The sequence below is a fragment of the Zonotrichia leucophrys genome, chromosome 2, assembly GCF_028769735.1.
Source record: "Zonotrichia leucophrys gambelii isolate GWCS_2022_RI chromosome 2, RI_Zleu_2.0, whole genome shotgun sequence".
NCBI lineage: Eukaryota > Metazoa > Chordata > Aves > Passeriformes > Passerellidae > Zonotrichia > Zonotrichia leucophrys.
In genome coordinates this window covers 34,416,706-34,435,279 of record NC_088171.1, presented here as the reverse complement: position 1 = coordinate 34,435,279, position 18,574 = coordinate 34,416,706, and the positions used below count along the sequence as shown (strand labels likewise).

At 36.6% G+C, this 18,574-nt stretch overlaps 1 protein-coding gene across 3 annotated transcripts in view; it reads left to right on the top strand.

The window, feature by feature from the left end:
- Positions 1-18,019, top strand: part of SKAP2 (src kinase associated phosphoprotein 2) — a 119,487-nt gene extending 101,468 nt beyond the window's left edge. For all 3 annotated transcript variants that reach the window (XM_064704522.1, XM_064704521.1, XM_064704523.1), the window contains 3 exons: positions 6,535-6,647; positions 16,086-16,187; positions 16,593-18,019. In XM_064704522.1, coding sequence (XP_064560592.1) covers positions 6,535-6,647; positions 16,086-16,178 — 206 coding nt within the window. In that variant the 3' untranslated portion in view covers positions 16,179-16,187; positions 16,593-18,019. The remainder of the gene's footprint in view (positions 1-6,534; positions 6,648-16,085; positions 16,188-16,592) is intronic.
- Positions 18,020-18,574: the final 555 nt, after the last annotated feature.

Genomic DNA, 18,574 nt, shown 5'->3' with positions numbered 1-18,574 from the left:
ATAATGTTTTTATAATTCTGTAAAGCTGTCTTTTTTTAGTGGGTATGTGATGGCAGCAAAACTGCTTAAGTACCACTTAGGATGCATGAAAACCACTTGAGAAGGATTTATAAAGTAAGCCAATTTATACAAGGTATTCCTTCCTGAATTACTTTGTAATGACTCAATTAGCTTTCATTTCTGCACAAAGGAGATTTAGTTGCATAAATTAGCTTATCATCATTGAGGAAGTGTCACTGCTAAAGGACAGTTTATAGATACAACATGCAGTTGCTGTCAAACCTATAAGAATGTAATATAGACATCTGTGTATACTTTGTGCTTGAGCAGAACAGACTTCTGCCATTCAGAGACTAACGGGGGACAACAAGTTGCCCAAGGGACTGGCAATGTAGACGTCTCTGAAAAGGTCAACTTGACACAGGCTCTGACAATCGACCCAAAGCTCTGTCTTCTTTGATAAAAATCAGATAAACTTAAGACCACTAATTGATCTGCAGCCTGTTTAAATGTTGGCCATGCATATCTTCATTGCATATGATTACCAGAGAAAGCAAATGAATCAGGTAAGAAATGCCAGAGTCCAGTGACAGCAGCATAAAAATTGGAAAAGGACACAAATGCCCAGAAAGGCTGTGAAGGATATTCTCTGAGCTTTAGCTTGGCAAAGCGCCCTTGTGCTAATTATCTCCGGGACTGGAAAAATAACTGCATGCCCCATGTAAAGTCACATAGCCAGGCAACTTTTCCTGATAGAAAGGTATTTCCAGTTATGCTTAAAAACAATATATTTTTGTGCTTCAAGGGCACAGACCTTTAGATAAACTATTGGTGATTTGACACAGCAAGTAGAGAAGACTCGCTTCTTATCAGACCTTACACCTTTGTGAGATCTGCTGCATTGTAACTGTGACCTGCACTGACATGCAATCTGGCTCTCCTTCCCCCATTGCACATAATACACATAATTCTTTCAGGCCTGTCAAGGAAGGGGTGGGCAAGAAGAGTTCCTTTAGGAAGTAGCTCTGCAGCGCTCTTCCTGTTGCAACATGTGGAGAGGAAACAGAGGCCTGATTTCCTGACCCATACAGGAAAGCAGGAACAGGTTGCTGTGAGGAGTTTTGGGTTGCTTTTCTTGGAAAGGAAACAAGAGCCAAGCCATCAGATGCTGTTAGCATTGTGCTCTGCTAAAAACATGTGTAAAACAACATGACTCATTGCGGCCTTAATATTTAGTACTCATTTAGACATTACTGTAATTATAAGAGTGTGTTGTCATAATGGAGCATGGGGTCAATCCAATTATAAAGTTGCCAACAGCATTTTTTTTCCACTAATGTACCTTCCTGAAGTTCTAATTGGTCATACTTTTAAAAAACCAAAACCTTAGCATCTGCATTTTGGAAAAAATCTAATTGCTATGAGGACAGCCTTATCAGTCTTATTAGTATTTGTGTAATGTCATTGAAAATACCATAGCAATTCCCCCCAGATGTCAGGTTCATTTCAAGCAATAGTTTTGTGATCTGATCTTACACAGTTCACTATTTAACACTGGACATTTGTTTGACTTTTAGGGCTGAGTTGACATGAGTATTTCTGATAGGCATCGCATCATAAATACCTGACTTGACTTGAGAATATTTTATGATTTTCTATGCAAACAGTGCATACATTCTTAAGTTTAATTTATTGCCTTGCTTTACTAAACCTGAACTCAGAGAAAATAGTCTGCAAATTGTCTGCTCAAGCTCAGCTTGAGCTCAAGCTGATTAGTGCAAAAATTTTTTTTTTCCTACTCTTCTCTTGCCATAACATATTTCTACTTCAAATAACTTTCAGACTCAAGTTCTTTTTATTCTGTTCTTCTTGGTGCTGACACTTGCTACTGGATAGCTTTGTGTTAATTGTTAGGGACCTAATAATTTAAAAATAACAAAGCACTGAAGAGTTTCAGTTATATAATATGGCTTGCTGGGTCTTTTTTGTTATAACTTTCTACCGATTATCATTTCCACAATCCCTATTTCAGTAAATGTCTTTTTTTTTTTCTTTTTGCTTTATCAATGTAAATATGTTGATTTTGGGTTTGATTTTAAGGAACAGAATATGCTCCTTAAATATGTTTGATTTAAGGAGCAGAAGAATGGAAGTGAGAAAGATTAAACCAAATATCTTGGGATGTATTAGAGTTTGAGTCTAAATAAATACCCTACTGTTGTTTTGCCATTATTTTGTAACTTTTCTGGCCTGTGGGGTAAAGGGCAAGTAAGTAACAGGCATTTTTTGAAGTTTAGGACATCATCAGAATGAACAAATAACTGGATTCTTTAACAGAGCTTGTCTTGTTTGGTGAATGACACTCAAAACCGAGAGTCTAGATCACTTGTGTAAGACATTCTGATAGCATTAATTTGGAACTTCAGCTGTACCTCCATCTTTAAGCCTTCACGATGGTAAATATTGAGCACATAATTACCCAAAGGGGCTACAGTTTGTATTTTTCAAATGTTGTTAAATAATCTTCAAATCTGACACTATTAACTTTTGAAAAATCTTACCAGGAGTTGAGGAACATGAGTCAGAATGGCAAGCTGTTTAATATACTAGGCAGTGGACCACAGTTGTGCATGGAAAACATTCACATGTATTCTTTCATTCCACAAGGAATGTGCAAGCAAATAATAAAACTCCTGGCTCTAAATCACTACCATAGTAGGGTTTGCTAACTTACATGTCATCAGCATTAAAATGGACGACTGAAACAAATCAGACACAATGACATTTATCCTAATGTTTTATGTAGTGCATTTTTATATTTAGGTTGTAACTTTGATTTTGTTTTGGTCTGTTTAGTGTTCTGTCAGGTTTGTGCTCAGAAATGGGAATTGCAAAAAATTGTCACAATGTAGGGGGCAGAAATTAACCTGCAGATTGCCTTAGGCTGCAGTGGGGTAGCATGGTTAAATCTCTCTGAAATATGTATTATTAATCTGTTTTTCAAGTTGTGGTGTGGTTTGGTTCTTCTTTGCTGTGTACTGTGGTTGTTAGAATATTATTATAATTTTTCCCCTTCAGCAATTCATGGGCATTCCTTAGTTTTAAATAGTGTAATATTTGAGATGCATGCTTGAGTGATATATTTTTCAGGGTTTTTTTACCTGAACTGTTCACCTTTCTTTCTTCAAGCAGGTCTTGTCAGATGCCAGTCCGAGACTACTGTCAGACAGGCTGGCAGCCATTGTCTTTTGATCTGTCAAAATAACTCTGAAGTGTTTCCATCCATATATTGAACAAAAATATCCATTGTTCCTACTACCATTACTAGAAAAGCAGACATGGCTGGAGTAAACCATGAAGAATTCTTTTTGGAAGAGTATTGATAACTATTGGGTAGTAATTCATCCAGATAGCTGTCCTGGAATATAAGAAATATTTTCTGGAGAAACAACATATCCAAAATCCTCCTCACCCATTTCTTGGGATTGGCAGTCTTCAAAGCAGCGGGTAGATAAAAGCAAACTGCTTTCTGCCCTCAGCTACACGCTTAATGGTTTTTTATCATGTCTTATTTGTATTTCTAGCCAAGTGACCATACCTTCAAAATGTAACACACTTCAGTTTAGCAATTATGTCATCATAATATTTTTAAGGCATGCAACATTTTGAAGTGTTTGAGAATAGAGTGTAATTGTAACAGAGTAACACCAGCAAATCAATACCTTTCGAATTTGAACTGTAATGGGCATGTAAGTTCTTGATGCTAAATCCATCTGTTTTCAGGTACTACGTGTGTTTAAGAAGCTTCACATTATTTCACTGCCATATAAATACCAAATTCCTTTTCTCAGACCTCCTGTTTTTGTTTTATACCATTCTTCAGAGGCAATAAAAGGAAATTTGTCAAGGTCTTCTCAAATTGAAAGGGACCAAAGTAAGAATGAGTGGGCTTGTGTTTTGCAGAGGTTTTTGCAGCCTATTTTTTTTTTTTCTTCATTCTACACCTGTGTTTGTAAGCATTATGAATCATTTTATGAAGCCCTTTTCACTTTAGGTGTATAAAGTCTGAAGGTACATTTACAATTGTCTTTCATGTATAGGTAGTTACCCTTATAGAATTTGGAGAAACTTGTGCTGATAGACATGAGAAGGGATTTCAGATTTGAAATTAACACTTCTTGAAAGACCAGCATAATTGTTCACAAACTTACACTGCCACTTTTTTTCCATGTTTTTTGTTTCTGTGCTCCTGGTATACTGTGCATATTTTTCTGAAAAATGTGGCTTTCTGATGAAAATAACTCTATCTTATGCTGAATTCACAGATGAGGGCACAGAGCCATGGTCAGTCTTTGGTCAGAATCTTCCCTGTTGCAATAAGCTTATTTTAAAATGCATCTTTCCAGCGTGTTCACATTTTTAATTGAGTTGCTTTCCACTTAAAAACTTAATTAAATGCTCATGATGAACATAAAAGGAGAGACATGTCTTACCCGCTGTTGGGTCCTTCTGTTGCAACTCACTTAAGTGTTAACAGGAGTTACTTCAGGCACATAAAGGTAAGAGCAGAGCTCAAAGTGGTAAGGGTTAGTGTGGAAAGTCATGATTTCTATCAGTGATGTTCTGAAGAAGAAAAAGTCTTGAGTAATGTGTTTTAAACAAAATCAGTAAGCCAACTGATGAAAGATTTGAGAGGTGGGATATCCCAAAATAGCTCTTTTATTTTTTTTCTCATGGACTTACGTTATTGTTTATGACACAGAGTTGGGAACTGTGATCTGTATAGTAAGAAATGACCAAGGAGAGATTCCGATTTAATATTTATCACAAATTAATTTTGTGCTAGCCTGTGTTACTGTTTATAATTGTCTAATGCTAAATTGGTGAATGATGAGGTGAAAAATAGGAAGGGCCAAAATTTGGAGGTGCAACATTTCAAACTGATTATGCCTTCATGTTAAAACATCTGTGCATTTTAAAATAACTAAATCTCTTATTTCTGAATGATTGTGAGCTTTCATATGGGTATCAATTGTTGCTTTTGGGCTGAGGACAGAAGATTTTGGGCCCTGGCAGCCAGAACGCCCCCTAGTGCTATGCAGCAAGTCATAGATCCTAATCACCGGTTTATGGAAAATTAAATGGTGGATAACTGTCATAGCAGCTTTGAATTGAAGGTTGTGAATATTTAGCCTTATGACAGTATTCGCACCCAAACAAGATAGCACAGAACACGAGCTGAAATGGAGAAAGAGAAAACAAATTCTTCTCGCTCATACAGAGAGTATTAAAATTCAAATCTAAGTATTTGCCAAAATAGAGAACACAAGTTGAATACCACTATTCTTTTATAGTGTGATGCTTTCTGTCTCCTGATACTTGATATTTTAGCAAGATTTCTTTTTTGTACTAAAATGAACCAATCATGGTTAAATTGTAAACTATAAATAATGGTGTAGAGTGCTAATGACATGCAAATGTAACTGGTGTATGTTGGAATAACCAGCAAGCCTGCAGTTCAAGGATCATATAACAAAACTAAGATGACAGCCTTGATCCAGCCAGTTCAGTGATATTTATGTTATCAGAATTAGAAGATAGCTTTCCAGTGATGTAAATTATTAGTACATATACATTCTGTCTGGTTAGTGTATACATAATGTAACCGGTCATCTTAGTGGTATTGCTTACATTCTTTTTGCATTAACTCATCACACTCCATTCTCATGGAATTAAAAACAGGAAATAGTTTGCAGTGCAACAGAAGCACCCAGTGTATTTAACTGTGTGAGCACTGTGTTTCAATAGATGTACTGTATTGTAAATGTATGACAAAGCATTTATTACTGTGTTATTGCCGTATTACAGAGCAAAGAGTGCTAAATAATCAATCAGTTAATGGTCTGTATGGCAGCTTGAACACAGCACATCCATTGTGCTTATGCTGTTAGAAGGATGAGTTTATGACTGTAGTGTAGTTGCACGTTTAGCCAGAGCTTAATGTCCTAAACTGGAGCTGACACAAATATTTTTGAAATGCAGCTTCAGCAACTGTTTCCAAGTTCTCCAATATTTCAGAAGGAAGAATCAAGGATTATCTCAGAGATTCTCAGAGAAGCTATTTAATTTTGTTGGAACAGGAGAGAGAGGGGGAGTGTATCACAAAATACTTTAGCTTCCTTTCACTGATCGTTATTAATTATATTCTAGCAGTTTTATCAGCTTCAAGTTGGGATACATATATGGCTTGCTAGAAATACACTGGCAGAGGAAAAATAGCTGCTTTAAGTTGCAGCTTTGAAAAATGCTTTGAAAACCTGTAGCTACATGTCTCAGTGATGCAACTTGCCAGTGAAGGGCTTGCACATTAAACTTATTTTTCACTTACTTTCATGGCAGGAAGGAACTGTTTCTGAAAAGAGGAATAAGAAATGTGTGCTAATAAATTGCTTTGTACTATTTGAAGGTTTAAAGAGTAACTTTAGTTATCCTCAGCTTTGGTTGGTTTATAATTAGGTGCTGTTTTCTTTGCAGATAGCGAAAATACCGATTATGCCAATTTCTATCAAGGTTTGTGGGACTGCACAGGAGATAAAGCTGATGAGTTGACATTTAAACGTGGTGACGTTATCTACATTATCAGCAAGGTATGGGACACTACTGGGGCTACATGGTTGTAAAAAGAGAGCCATGGCACAAGGGCACATTCCCACAGTTCTGTGGGGGGAAATTGGCACTCCCTTTCAAATCCTTTGTCTGCAATCAGATAGTCACTGCAATTAATTATTTTGTCAAATGAACTATAATCACAATTAAAACATAGCCATGTAACAGGAATTAACTTTAAAGCATGTTTATTTACATGTTAGATCTTGGCTACCATTTGTTAACTGACTTAACAGGAGACAATGTACTTTCTGCTTGTAGAAGTTAACCTTGGAGAATTTTAAGTTATCTTGTATGTTATGCTTTTTGTTTCCTGTTTTATATTCCTGACTCTGCTGATTCTGACTTTTTTGGGATCTTGCTACAGAAGATGGTTTGTTTTTTAGAACTATGCTTTCATCTTTGTATGTAGATTGTTATTGTTCTGAGAGTTCAGATTCCAAATTTGTTTGCTCTGACAGATTTGGGCATTTTTTATTACATTTCTGTTTGCAAAGCAAATGAGAAATATAATTTCTCTCATCTGAATTAGCACTAAACAGTAAAGGCATGAAGTTTTGTTTTGTGTTGATGTTGGTTAATTTTCACATTTTCTCTTGACCTCCCCAACACAAACAAAACCTCTGTTAAAATATATATATATATATATGTCATGATCCATTGAATTGTTCTACTTCTGAACAATTAATCAGAGGAAATTTCTATTTCCTCCCCCTATTAGAAAAAAGCCAAACCGCTTTTAAAGTTCTCAATGAAAAAAACTACTTTATAAAATATGTGTCTATCTAATTGCTGCTCAGTGTAATTACTACAAAAAATATTGTAGGTCACTGAAATAAACAAGTAGGTGCATGAAAGATAAAGGCATCTGTTTGTCCTAGTTTCAAATTAAGTTTTGTCACAATTGCTTTAAATCTTCTGTGATACCTTTAACTACATTTCTGGATAATAAATGTAACAGCTTCCATTTTAAATAAATTTAAGATTTATGGATGTAAGGATAGTCCTATATAAAAATATAGAAGATGTATTACTAATATTAATTTGACCATATATGTCTTTTGAGGTATTTCATTGTCACTTAAACTAATAACTGAATTGCATTACTAAATGCTGAATAAAGCTTGTGGATTGGGCAAACTTTCAAGCAGTTATTCAGCACTGAAGAATTGGACTAATTTAAAATAACCACTTCTTCCCCCTCTCGCTCCCCCCAGAAAGCCCATGAGTGAATGGATTCCACTGTATGAGTTTGGCCTCTTTGTGGGTTGTGCTCTTCGGGTACATTATGGCAACTATAAAATCTTAATCTTCAGCTTGTAGGTGAAAAAAATTGTTCTCTACTCCTTCCCCAAAAGAGTGAGAAATTTAATTTAAAAAATGGAGCAAAATAGAAAAACAGTAGCTTAAGCTGTCCTCTGTATATCAACAGTCCTGTTGCCATGCTGTGATTAATCCGTAATCGGTCCTTGAAGCAGCTTGCTGCTGCTCCAGATATATAGAGCCTCTCTCTGTAGGAATGATTTCTGCTCCAAAATACAGCCCAGAAAATTCAGCCCTGTTCCACTTAAAGATTGTTACAGCTTTTTCAGAAAAATGAGTGTTGGCCACTACTGTCAGCTTGGAATTTAGGGTCCTTGGAGGGGAAAGTGCCAGAGAATTATCTATCTTAACCCTCCACTTGATTCAGTTTCAAGGTCTAATCATTTATGAGCTCTTTGTCCAGTAAGGGAAAATATAACCAAAGGAAAAGTGAGCCTAACCATCCCGAAGTGGGTCAAGACTTTTCTTCTAAAATATTTCCTAATCCACCACATTAATACTTGGATTTTGTGGCAGTCGGCAGGAATCCTAGGCAATTTTTTTATTTTTTCACACCATCTAGTGGTTGAAAATGAGACATGCAGGTACTGACAGGGGGGCTATGTGTATGCATCCAAAATGGTGTCATAAATTCAGCTTCAGCTGAACCTAGCTGTGGCTTTATTGCCTTTCTATCATATGTCAGCCAGGCACATTACTCTTGAAAATCACATTTTGCTGATAAGGAAGTAAGTACAGGTATAGCCATGTTATAGTGGGAAGGGTGAAGCATTAACAAAATATCGAGAATATTTGTGCAACATGTAAGAGTTCTTTGTTTTACAGTGAAATATAAATGGTATGGCCTGCTCTGATGAACGTGATAAGATAGATATTCATCTCTCCTAGCAATAGTTATGCCAAAGCAATATATTTTTACCAGCTTTTCTCATACCTGTGTAGAAATTAGGGGGAAAGCACTATTTGTTTCCATGAAATGAGATCATTAGTAAAACAGAGTAATTATGAACCAGTTTAGCAAATTTGGGCATTTATACAATTTAAATAAAGCAAGAGGAAGAATATGTTACATGTAAGTTTCTAGCTAAATGTCTTTTAGACAAATGAGCATAGTTTCACTTTGGCAGTGTTTACTTCCTAAAATAGCTAAGTATTATGCAAAGACACATCCCGAGAATTTGCTTTTAAATGAGCATCAAAACTCAGTGTTACTGCAATGAGCATGAGCTCATTCTCTGGCAACAGAGATACCTATGCCCGACTAGTGCAGTTACTGTGGAAAAGCATGTTTTTCTTGTTTTAAAGGTGTATTCAAAAACTATTTAAGCTATTTTCTAAATATTTATGTCAGTTGTGGCTTTTGTGTGGCAGCAGTCCTGTGGGCTTTTCCAAAAACCCCCAAAAGCCTCACAACTTCGTTCTAAGTTTTTCTATCAAGTTTCCCTCAAAAGTCGAGCTTTTATCTGAGCAGAATTAAAAGAGCTATAACAATAGTGCTTGTTAAGTTTATTTAAAAATGTAGTTAACATTTCAGATTAATTGATTAATGTATCTGTACAGATATACTATTACTAGTATTTTATAATATTCTGGAATATTCAAGTGGCTTTTATCACTTATGCTATGAATGATGTGAACTTTCAGAGAGCTATATACCCTTATTCCATTTTGTAATGAAAAAAATAGTTGTACTGATAAAGAGATTTGTTAATAACAAATGTTAGGTAATATTGACTGTTAGAAATGCAATACTTTGTAGGCCTGTTTTCTAAAAGGATGATTGCTTTTAACTCTTGCTCATTTATGGGCCTGCCTTTGCTTTCAAGCCCATGTGATAAATAGAAAAACAGACCATAGTACAGCAATCATTTTTATAAATCTTCCATAGCTCTACTCAAGAAATCAATTTCTAGAAACAATGATAACTGTGGATAGAGGTAGTTCTATTTTTTTTTCCTAAGTTTTGTATGCACAATTTATGCAAGTGCAACACTTCCATTACTTGTTCATTTGCTTTAGGAGAATGCTTTGTGTTATGAAGTTCCATAGTTTCATCAGCCAAATGCAAGTAATAGTGAAAATTTACTTCAGTTTGTTAGTGGAAAGCTGCTTAGTGGAATTACTGACATTTCTTAATATGAAACTAATTTAATATATTTCTTATTTGTATTTGTATTAAGATAGCAAATACTTCAAAATCAGAAATTATATATTAAACTGGAATTCTCCTTATTATTATTTCATTGCACACCAGTGCTGCTCACTCTGGTATCTGTGATTCATCTATGACAACCTTTTGCTCCAGAATTTTTCATGAAAGTAGAGCGTTAACTTGGTGCTTAGATTATGCTATATGTATATTCAGTGGTTGTAGGTTTCATGTGTGGCAGATTTTTGTTCTTTCAATACAACAAATGTTAAAATGCTCACATCTCAACCTGTATTTTTTTGCCTAGTAAAAAGACAAAGAAAGTCCACAGCTCAGGTTAGTGCTTATGAAATAAAGGTGCAACTTAACCATGAAGCTGTTTCAGAATCACAGCAAGCATTTTGTTCACTATCTGTATAATCTTTATAAAATATATTTATTCAGTCTTTTTCTAAAAGATATGAAAGACATACTAAAATCCTGAGTGTTTTATTTTTTCAGGTTGTTTTCTGGCTCATCATATTGAGATCCATAATTTCTATTCCATTGCCTATGGCTCCTCTAGCAAATAGGGAGTACCACTAGGAGCAGATTTGCAGAGTGAAGCACTCAGTGCTTGAGCCCTGCTGTCCACACCACACTTTTCCAAAGCTGTTGGATGTCCAAAGTGGTCTAGCCTGGTTTTGAAAAATGAGAACACATTCATGGTTGGAGTATGTTCCATTTTAGCTTCATCTGAAATAAATGTGGTGTGTGTGCTCTGAGGCTCTGCAAAGGGAATCAGTGAGGGGAAGGTGGGAGCTTTGGGAGATTCACTTCAGTGGGGTGCTTCTGATCAGAACTAAAATGAATACTCAGTTGTACATTACCTGTTTCCTGGCTTGTTTAGTTTTGATCTTTCTGGGTGGGGGTGGGAGAACAATATGTATATGTCTAAAGACAATAGTGAAAGCCTTTAAACAGAAGTTTGGTTGGAACTAATGCCAAGTGACTCCAGCTCTGTTGCTTTGCATACTGATAATATGTAAGCCTTTACCTATCAGATTAGCAGAAAAGTTGGCAATGTGTCATCTAAGGGAAAATAAAATGGCCTTCCTATTGTTTCAGGGTATATTCTGGGGGCAGTTTTGGTTCAGAACTCAGTCTGCTTGCTTTGATTTATATTGGAAATCTTTAATTGCTGTATATTTTCTCTCATGTCATTGTGGGAAATAAAACCTAATAATGCAACCATACAATAAATTTAGTGCTTATGTTTTCAAAGATGACCATTTTATTGCTGTCTTAAAACAACTCTACTACCTGTGAAGAAGTCTCATTCAGTTATTTAAGACATTTGTCATTCTCTGCTTTTAGAGAAAATGCTGTTCTGTGCCAAAACTGCTCCCTGGTTGATAGTGTATCATTCAACAATTACACCAAAGGAAGTTCTAAAACTTTTTAGCTAGTATGAATCTCCTGGATGCATCTGAGATGTTTTAAAATATTATTTTGCTAAAATTACACCCTAGAATGTTCTTGGCAAAAAATTTATCCCTGCTTCTGACACATATTTAGCTTGATAGTAGATCCTACTTATTTTAACCCCAAACAAGACTATCGATATGTTTTGCTTTTCAGTTTTAAAATGTGCAGGTATTCAGCCCATGACTTAGTATTACTCACACTGCCACTAGAAGAAGGAAGGAGAAAAATCTTGAATTCAATACTTGGGTTGTGGTTTTTTTAAAATACAACTCCATTTTTTTCTTCAAGGCATTGAAACACAATGATAATTTTTCAGCAACTCTTTTTTAAAACCAAACAAATAAAAAAATCCACCCCACAAACATGAAAAAACATACCATATGTATTCAACAATGGAGACTAATTGCACAAGAACTAGATGGTCTCAACTTTTGCTGAAGTCAGTAGAAGTTTATATGGTGCAAAGCATCTGGAGAATCTTATAAAGGCAGAGGAACTGTTCTAAAGGCAGCAGCTGCTTTGGAAATCCTCAAGTATAAAAATTTTCTCTTTTAGTATGTCAAAATATCAGAATTCTCTTCTGCAGAGGACTAAAATCTTGGATTTAAATTATATCTGTAGAAAATAGGGAGAGTATGGCTAACTATTGCTTTTCCCCAAGTACAAAAGGTTTTATGATCAGTGTCTCATGAAGTCATGGGTACCTAGACATCGGTGCAGTGAAATGGGTGGGATGGGGACAGGGAGAAGCATTTGCTCACAGTGTGTTCAGCTGAGAGCATTTGAGGAGCCTGTAAACCCTAGTGGGACTTTCACCCCCCGCTATCTAACATGCTGTACAGAGTGTTTTGCCAGCATGTTAAATGTTAAATCATAACCTGTTCCTTCCTGCCCTGTGAAATTACTTCATGTTGGTTAATAAATTTCTGCTGGGGAAAAAAATAATCCATTCTACGACCGTGGAAATGCAGAAGTAGCTTAGAAAGCATTTGGTCATTTGTTAAGGTTGTTGTTTCATATTATTTGGCATAATATATTCCATTGCCCTGGTGCTTGTCTTCCAGGGAGGGTGGGGGTTGTGGTGGCCCCCTCCTCCCCCTGTCCCTGCTAACATTGCCTGCTATGGCAAATGTGCTCCCTGTCACATGGCAGAGCGTGGCCGCACACTTGTGCATTCTCCTCATTGCAGGGCAGCTGGATCTGGCCCTGCCCCCCTCTTCCTATCCCTCTATTTGCCTTGGAGCAATTCATTTTGCAGTTATTGAATTTCTTTGGAGAGTTATTTTCATACAGCGAGCATCACAGCACCTCTGGATCTTGATAGCGTTTCTACATAAGGAGAAAGAAGCTTTGTGTTAGTAATTACCTAACATTGTCAGGAGCTGACTGCAGGCCTCTTTCTAGTGATAACAGAATAACCACATAATGTAGCTTTATAGCACATGATTAATAGAAAATAATTACACATCCTACAAAGGGATGCAATATTTCTTATAAATTGACTACAATGGTTTCCTGTAGATTAAAGGACTCTTCATTATTTTATCAGTCCTTCTGAAGTATAGTTGCTTGCCTATGTTAGCAGTGATATTAAGAGCTGAATGCAGTGAGGGATACCAGATGGTAAACCCAGTGGTACCTGAGATCTGAAACTGATGCTTGCAAAAGCACAGTGTTTCCCAACTTTTTTATTCATACAAAACCCCAACTTGTATTCATATCCTTCTGTATATTAATCCTTATTTTCCACAAATGTGGGTTTCAGAGTTTTATTCTACACATCTTAAGCAGCAGTGATAGATATATGGACCTCACAAAAGCAGTGTATTAATGAAATTATATTGCTGCAAAGGAGTTTATAATTTATAACATTGATAGAAACAATACATCAATTTGGATTTTAAGTGTGACTTCAAGAAAGGACTAGGGGGGCTGTTTATCTGCCTCACTAGTTAAGCACCTTTTCATGTTACTGCAGATAGGAAGAAGTTAGGAGTTTTAAAGAGAAATGTCTATTCTTCAATCAGTTTAAAAGGGAGTTCTATCTAATTATTCTAAAAGCAGATATTAAGATTTTATGTTCTTGATAGCCAGGTATCTGCATTGTATTTTTGTTCAGACTTCTATAGACTGCAGATAGTTTAATTGGGATTCATGTTGCTCTTGAGACCCATGCAAAGAATAGTAATGTAAAGTAAAGGCTTCTGTGTTGCAATATTGTCTGTATGGTATAATGGTTGCAGTGAATCCTTAAATTAGTTTACTAGTCTGTTACATCAACATTCATTTCATCTTCTCACTTAGCTTCATGCCAGAGCAGTAAGTGGTGTATTAGTAAGTAGCAAAACCCAGAAAGTTTTCAAAAGAGCAGCATGCTTTTAATTTTAATTTGAGCTATCTGAATTGTTTCTTTAAAAACAATTGTTTCTAAGTCCATGTAGTGTTGCTAAGTGGAACATTTTCAATGGATAATGTAATCCACAAGCTTTTTCTGTGCCATTTGTCATATGCAGTTTAATGACTGCTTAACTGAGCCACTTCCCTCATTTCATGTATTGTTTGTTTTTTTGGCTGATGTCTAGCAAAACTTGCTTAATCACTCTTGTCAGTCACTGTGCGAATTGCGTGTAGCAGCTTAAAATCTTTTGTTGCTTTCTCTTGGAGAGATTTATTGCTGAGATTCCAGTAGTATACGTGAGTGCTGCCCCTTTCAGCAATTTCCCACTTCAGTCTTGAAATCTAGTTTGTATATTTAAACAGTGTATTGTGAGATAAAGTATAGATTTTTAAACAGGCTGATCTGGAAGATTATAAACCTCAGTGTCAGGGTATTGTTTCGCCTTTAAGGATTTGGGGTGTAATGTGAAGCCTCATGGGAAAGGTTATTAACTTCTGTGGAGAGCAGTGTGTACTGAAGATCAGGTTCAGATACCTCTGGACTTTCAAGACCAAACCCATCCCCAGCACTCTGCTTTGCAGTGGAAGGGAGGAGAAGGTGGAATTATTTTTGCAGCTTTTTTGTTTGCATGTTCACATAATAAATGAAGGTTTTCCTGCTGTTTTTAAAGTGGATTTCCTTTAAAATCACACTTACTGCGGTATTTAATGCATAGTAGGATAGAAGCTTTTACATTATCGATTCATTGTTAAGTGAAGGGAGAAAATGTTTAATTGAAGATTAATGTTCACCCTTCCACAATTAGAAAATACAAAACTGTGTGTGCCTGTATGCAAGCATTAAAAAAAAAAAGGCAAAGAAAAAAGCCCACATGAAAGCAGGCCATCATAGTTAAGCACAGAGAGAGCTGAGTACACTAAGCACCTCATAGGACCCCAGAGAACTCTTGACCAGGCTAAATATGCCAGCAGAAAATCATTATGGCTCGGGCTCTAATGAAACGCCATTAACCCTTTAGCTCCACTTGGCTATTTAGAACCAAAAAACTTTACGTACAGTTCAAAATTGTAGCTTCATCTCAGTAGGACCAGTAATTCAAAATTCTTCAAAGAGCCTTTTCCTCTTCTCATCAGAAGAGCAGTGTAGCAGGAAGCAGATGCTGCTTATCAGAGATATCTGTGTATTTTGTATTTTGTATATTTGTTCCAAAGTAATTTCTATCTTGCTAATCATTCAGTTTTGAGTATGGTCTCTGTTTTAATAATGCTTTATTTGTAATTCAATATATGTGTATGTGCAATTCCAGCTGTTCCAATTTATTGAACTATTGTTAGGATTGATCTTAAAATATCTCATATCTCTTATATGACACAATATACAATAATTACATATCAGTATTACATTATTTTATTTTTACAATAATTATATACCACAATACCACAATACTCTTACTTAGTACTGCTTTTGGAAGACATTATTTCTTTAAATGATTATAATTCATTTTGTTTCATATTTATCTCACTAAGCCTAAACATATTTGAAACAGAAGTACATTAGTCATCTGTCAGGAATATGAGATCTGCTGTAGAATTTCCTGCAAGCCTAAAGCAATAGTAGACTTTGTCCATAGAAAGATATTATGTATTAGATATATAGTGTTCCCTTCACATTTGAGTGAAGTAGTTTTTAAAATAAGTTGATGGTTTCTTAGAGTATAACTTGTGATACTAAAATAATCCCTCTTGATTGTTATATGTCAATATTATGCTATTAGATTTTAGTTACAAAGACAAGATTTTTGTATTTTTCATGAACAGAGGATAAGGAGGTCGGCTATTTTTAGTAGGTGTTTGAGGCCATAATTAAGAAATTTTCTTGAGTATGCCGGGCCTTTTTAAAATTTACCTTCTGCCTTTGCCTAACTGCATGTGAATGCCTATAACAAAAAGATAAAATGTTTTAATTTTCAGTTGAAATGATTATAACTATATAGAAGGGAAAGCATCCATAAGGAGTTGCATACAAAACTCTATTGCATTTATATCAGACTAAAGGTTAATACTGCGTATTGTTTTCAATTAGGAGTTCGATAGATTTGGCTGGTGGGTAGGAAAAATGAAGGGAACCATTGGCTTGGTGCCTAAAGCCTACATAATGGAGATGTATGATATTTGAGAGGCCTGGGTAAGTACATTTTAATCCAATCTTCTGTAATGGCTTATATGTTCCCTTGTTCTCTGTTTCATAAGTATGTCTTTCCTGGAAGCTTTGTAGGAGTTCTGTTAACATAAAGATTATAGCAAAATATATTGAAGGTTCAATTAAAGTACTTTTTTTTCCTGGGGTTTTATATGAAATATTAAACCACAGGGTACAAAAGATATATATTTAATAACTGTGTTCCCTTTTCCAAATTTAAAAAAAATAAAATTGATGTTGTTTATATTTAGTTTTGTTACTTTAGTAATATGTATATATCTGTCTGTGCAGAAAACTGTGGAAGGGGAAGGATATTTGGACAGGGTTTGACAGGCATGTTTGAGGCTCTTTGGCTAATGATGAACTTTCAACTTCCCTCTCCCTAATCAGGAGAAATCTGCACTTGAAATGAAGAGTGGTGTGCAGCTGCAGTTTACAGAGCCAGCCTCTGGAAGACGATTCTGCTGTACATGTTTTGCGGTTTCAGCGAATGTAGTCAGATCGTTGCCTCGTGAACATTAAACATTATAAACTGTAATTGATCATAACTTTATGGAAATGGTCTGCTTAGCCACTTTTTATAGAATTTTAATGCTGGGAAATTAATAGACGGTAATTAACATATGGGGCACAAGCAGCCATGTAGTGCCTGGTTGCTCTTTTTTAAACATGTCAGCAGCACTCTGTATAGCTGTAGGTTTGGGCTCTCTCAGGGAATTTCGCTATCTTTTCCTGTTCTGCAGATTCAGAAAAATTACGCAGAGCTTTGAGGGTAAACTCTTACTCAATTCATGCATGCATTAACCTTTTAATGCTCACTGTACATCTTGTGCAGTTGAATCAGAAAGTTGAGGGAAATTTATGTATATTTCAGGTCTTCACGGTATTCAGTTTCCAGATGTTTTCAAGTTATGCTTTAGCTAATGGTAAATTTTTCTCATGTGTTTAGTATTGTATTGTTAATTACTTATGTGTTGACACACAATGAAGATTTATTTTGCTGATGTAATAAATGCGCCTGTGTGGTAATACTGCCATGGTACCATTCTGACTTGTCATGGTAATTCTGTGGAAATTTGTGAAAATACATTAAACCCTAAAATTTTTGCTAAGTCAGGGCAAGATAAATTGCAGGTAAAAATATTTTTTTCTGTAGCAGTGTGAAATATTCTACCTGTACCTTACGGATACTTTTGCAGGGTCAATTCTGGATACCCTACTGACACAGGCTTTGCAACAGAGATCTTCATCTTCATCCTGTGTGGATTAGCAAAAGCTACCTGCATTCTTGTGTCAGAGCCAGAACTTTGTGGCTAATCAAAAACATTGCCTGAAACATAAAAAGGTACACTAAAATACTACCACTTGTGCAGAAGTGGTTGGGCAAGTCAGAGTTAATACTTTACATACTCTTCTTTAGGAGATGTACTTTACCATTAGCATGGAAGATCAACTTTTTTGGGTCCTCCCAGACAGTTGATTTGTGAGACCCTTAATCTGCCAGCGAGGCAGGTCAGGCCAGCCTGTGAGCTGCTGAGCCTGTGCAGGTCCCCGTGTAGCTGCTTGTGCTGTTTATGCTTCAGGCAGACCCCGTGGACACCGTGGGTTAAAAGGAAACGTCAGCCTGAACTCGGAATTTGGATCCTTTCAGTAAACTAAGATGTTGTGCTCTGTGTCAGCTAATGTATGGTACTTGCTGGTACACTGAATTCTAATAGGCGTCAAACCGGACCGAGTTTTGTTGTAATTTTTTAAAGAGATAGTCATTGGAATTGATTCTGTGTGTTATCAGCGAAGCATTAAAATGATAGATTATAGTCTTCAGATCTTTTACTACTTTAATTTGTCAAGCGTACTGGTGGATTGTGTACAGAATGTGAAGCGTTAATAGCGGGGCTGGAAAGTCTCCTTCTCCCTTGTTAACATGGCAGCGTCATAAATCTGCCCACCTGAATAGCTTTTTATTAATTACAGAATTCCGAATCCCACCACCACCACCATGTATTTTTAGGGAACGAGCCCTGCCCCACTCCCGAGGCGCGGTGCGCTCGCTCGGCGCGGGGGCGGCCCCGGCGCGGCCCCTCCTGCGCTGCGCGGCCGCGGCGCTGGGTGGCAGCAGATTTTCGTGGGACGGGCGGAGGCGGGTCCCGCTGCCGTCCCTGTCCCCTTCCCCCTCCGCGCTGTCCCGCGCCGCTTCTGCCCTTCTTCCAGGAGAGGGAGTCCTTAGCCAAGCGATGAGGGGCAGGGATGCCCGGCGCGGCCTCTCCTGGGTGGTGACAACCAGAGACATCAAGTGGCTTTTGTCTGTAATTCTCTTTTAGGGCTTCCCCCTCCCTAGTGCTTATTGCTAGGGGGGAGTAAATAAACTGCCT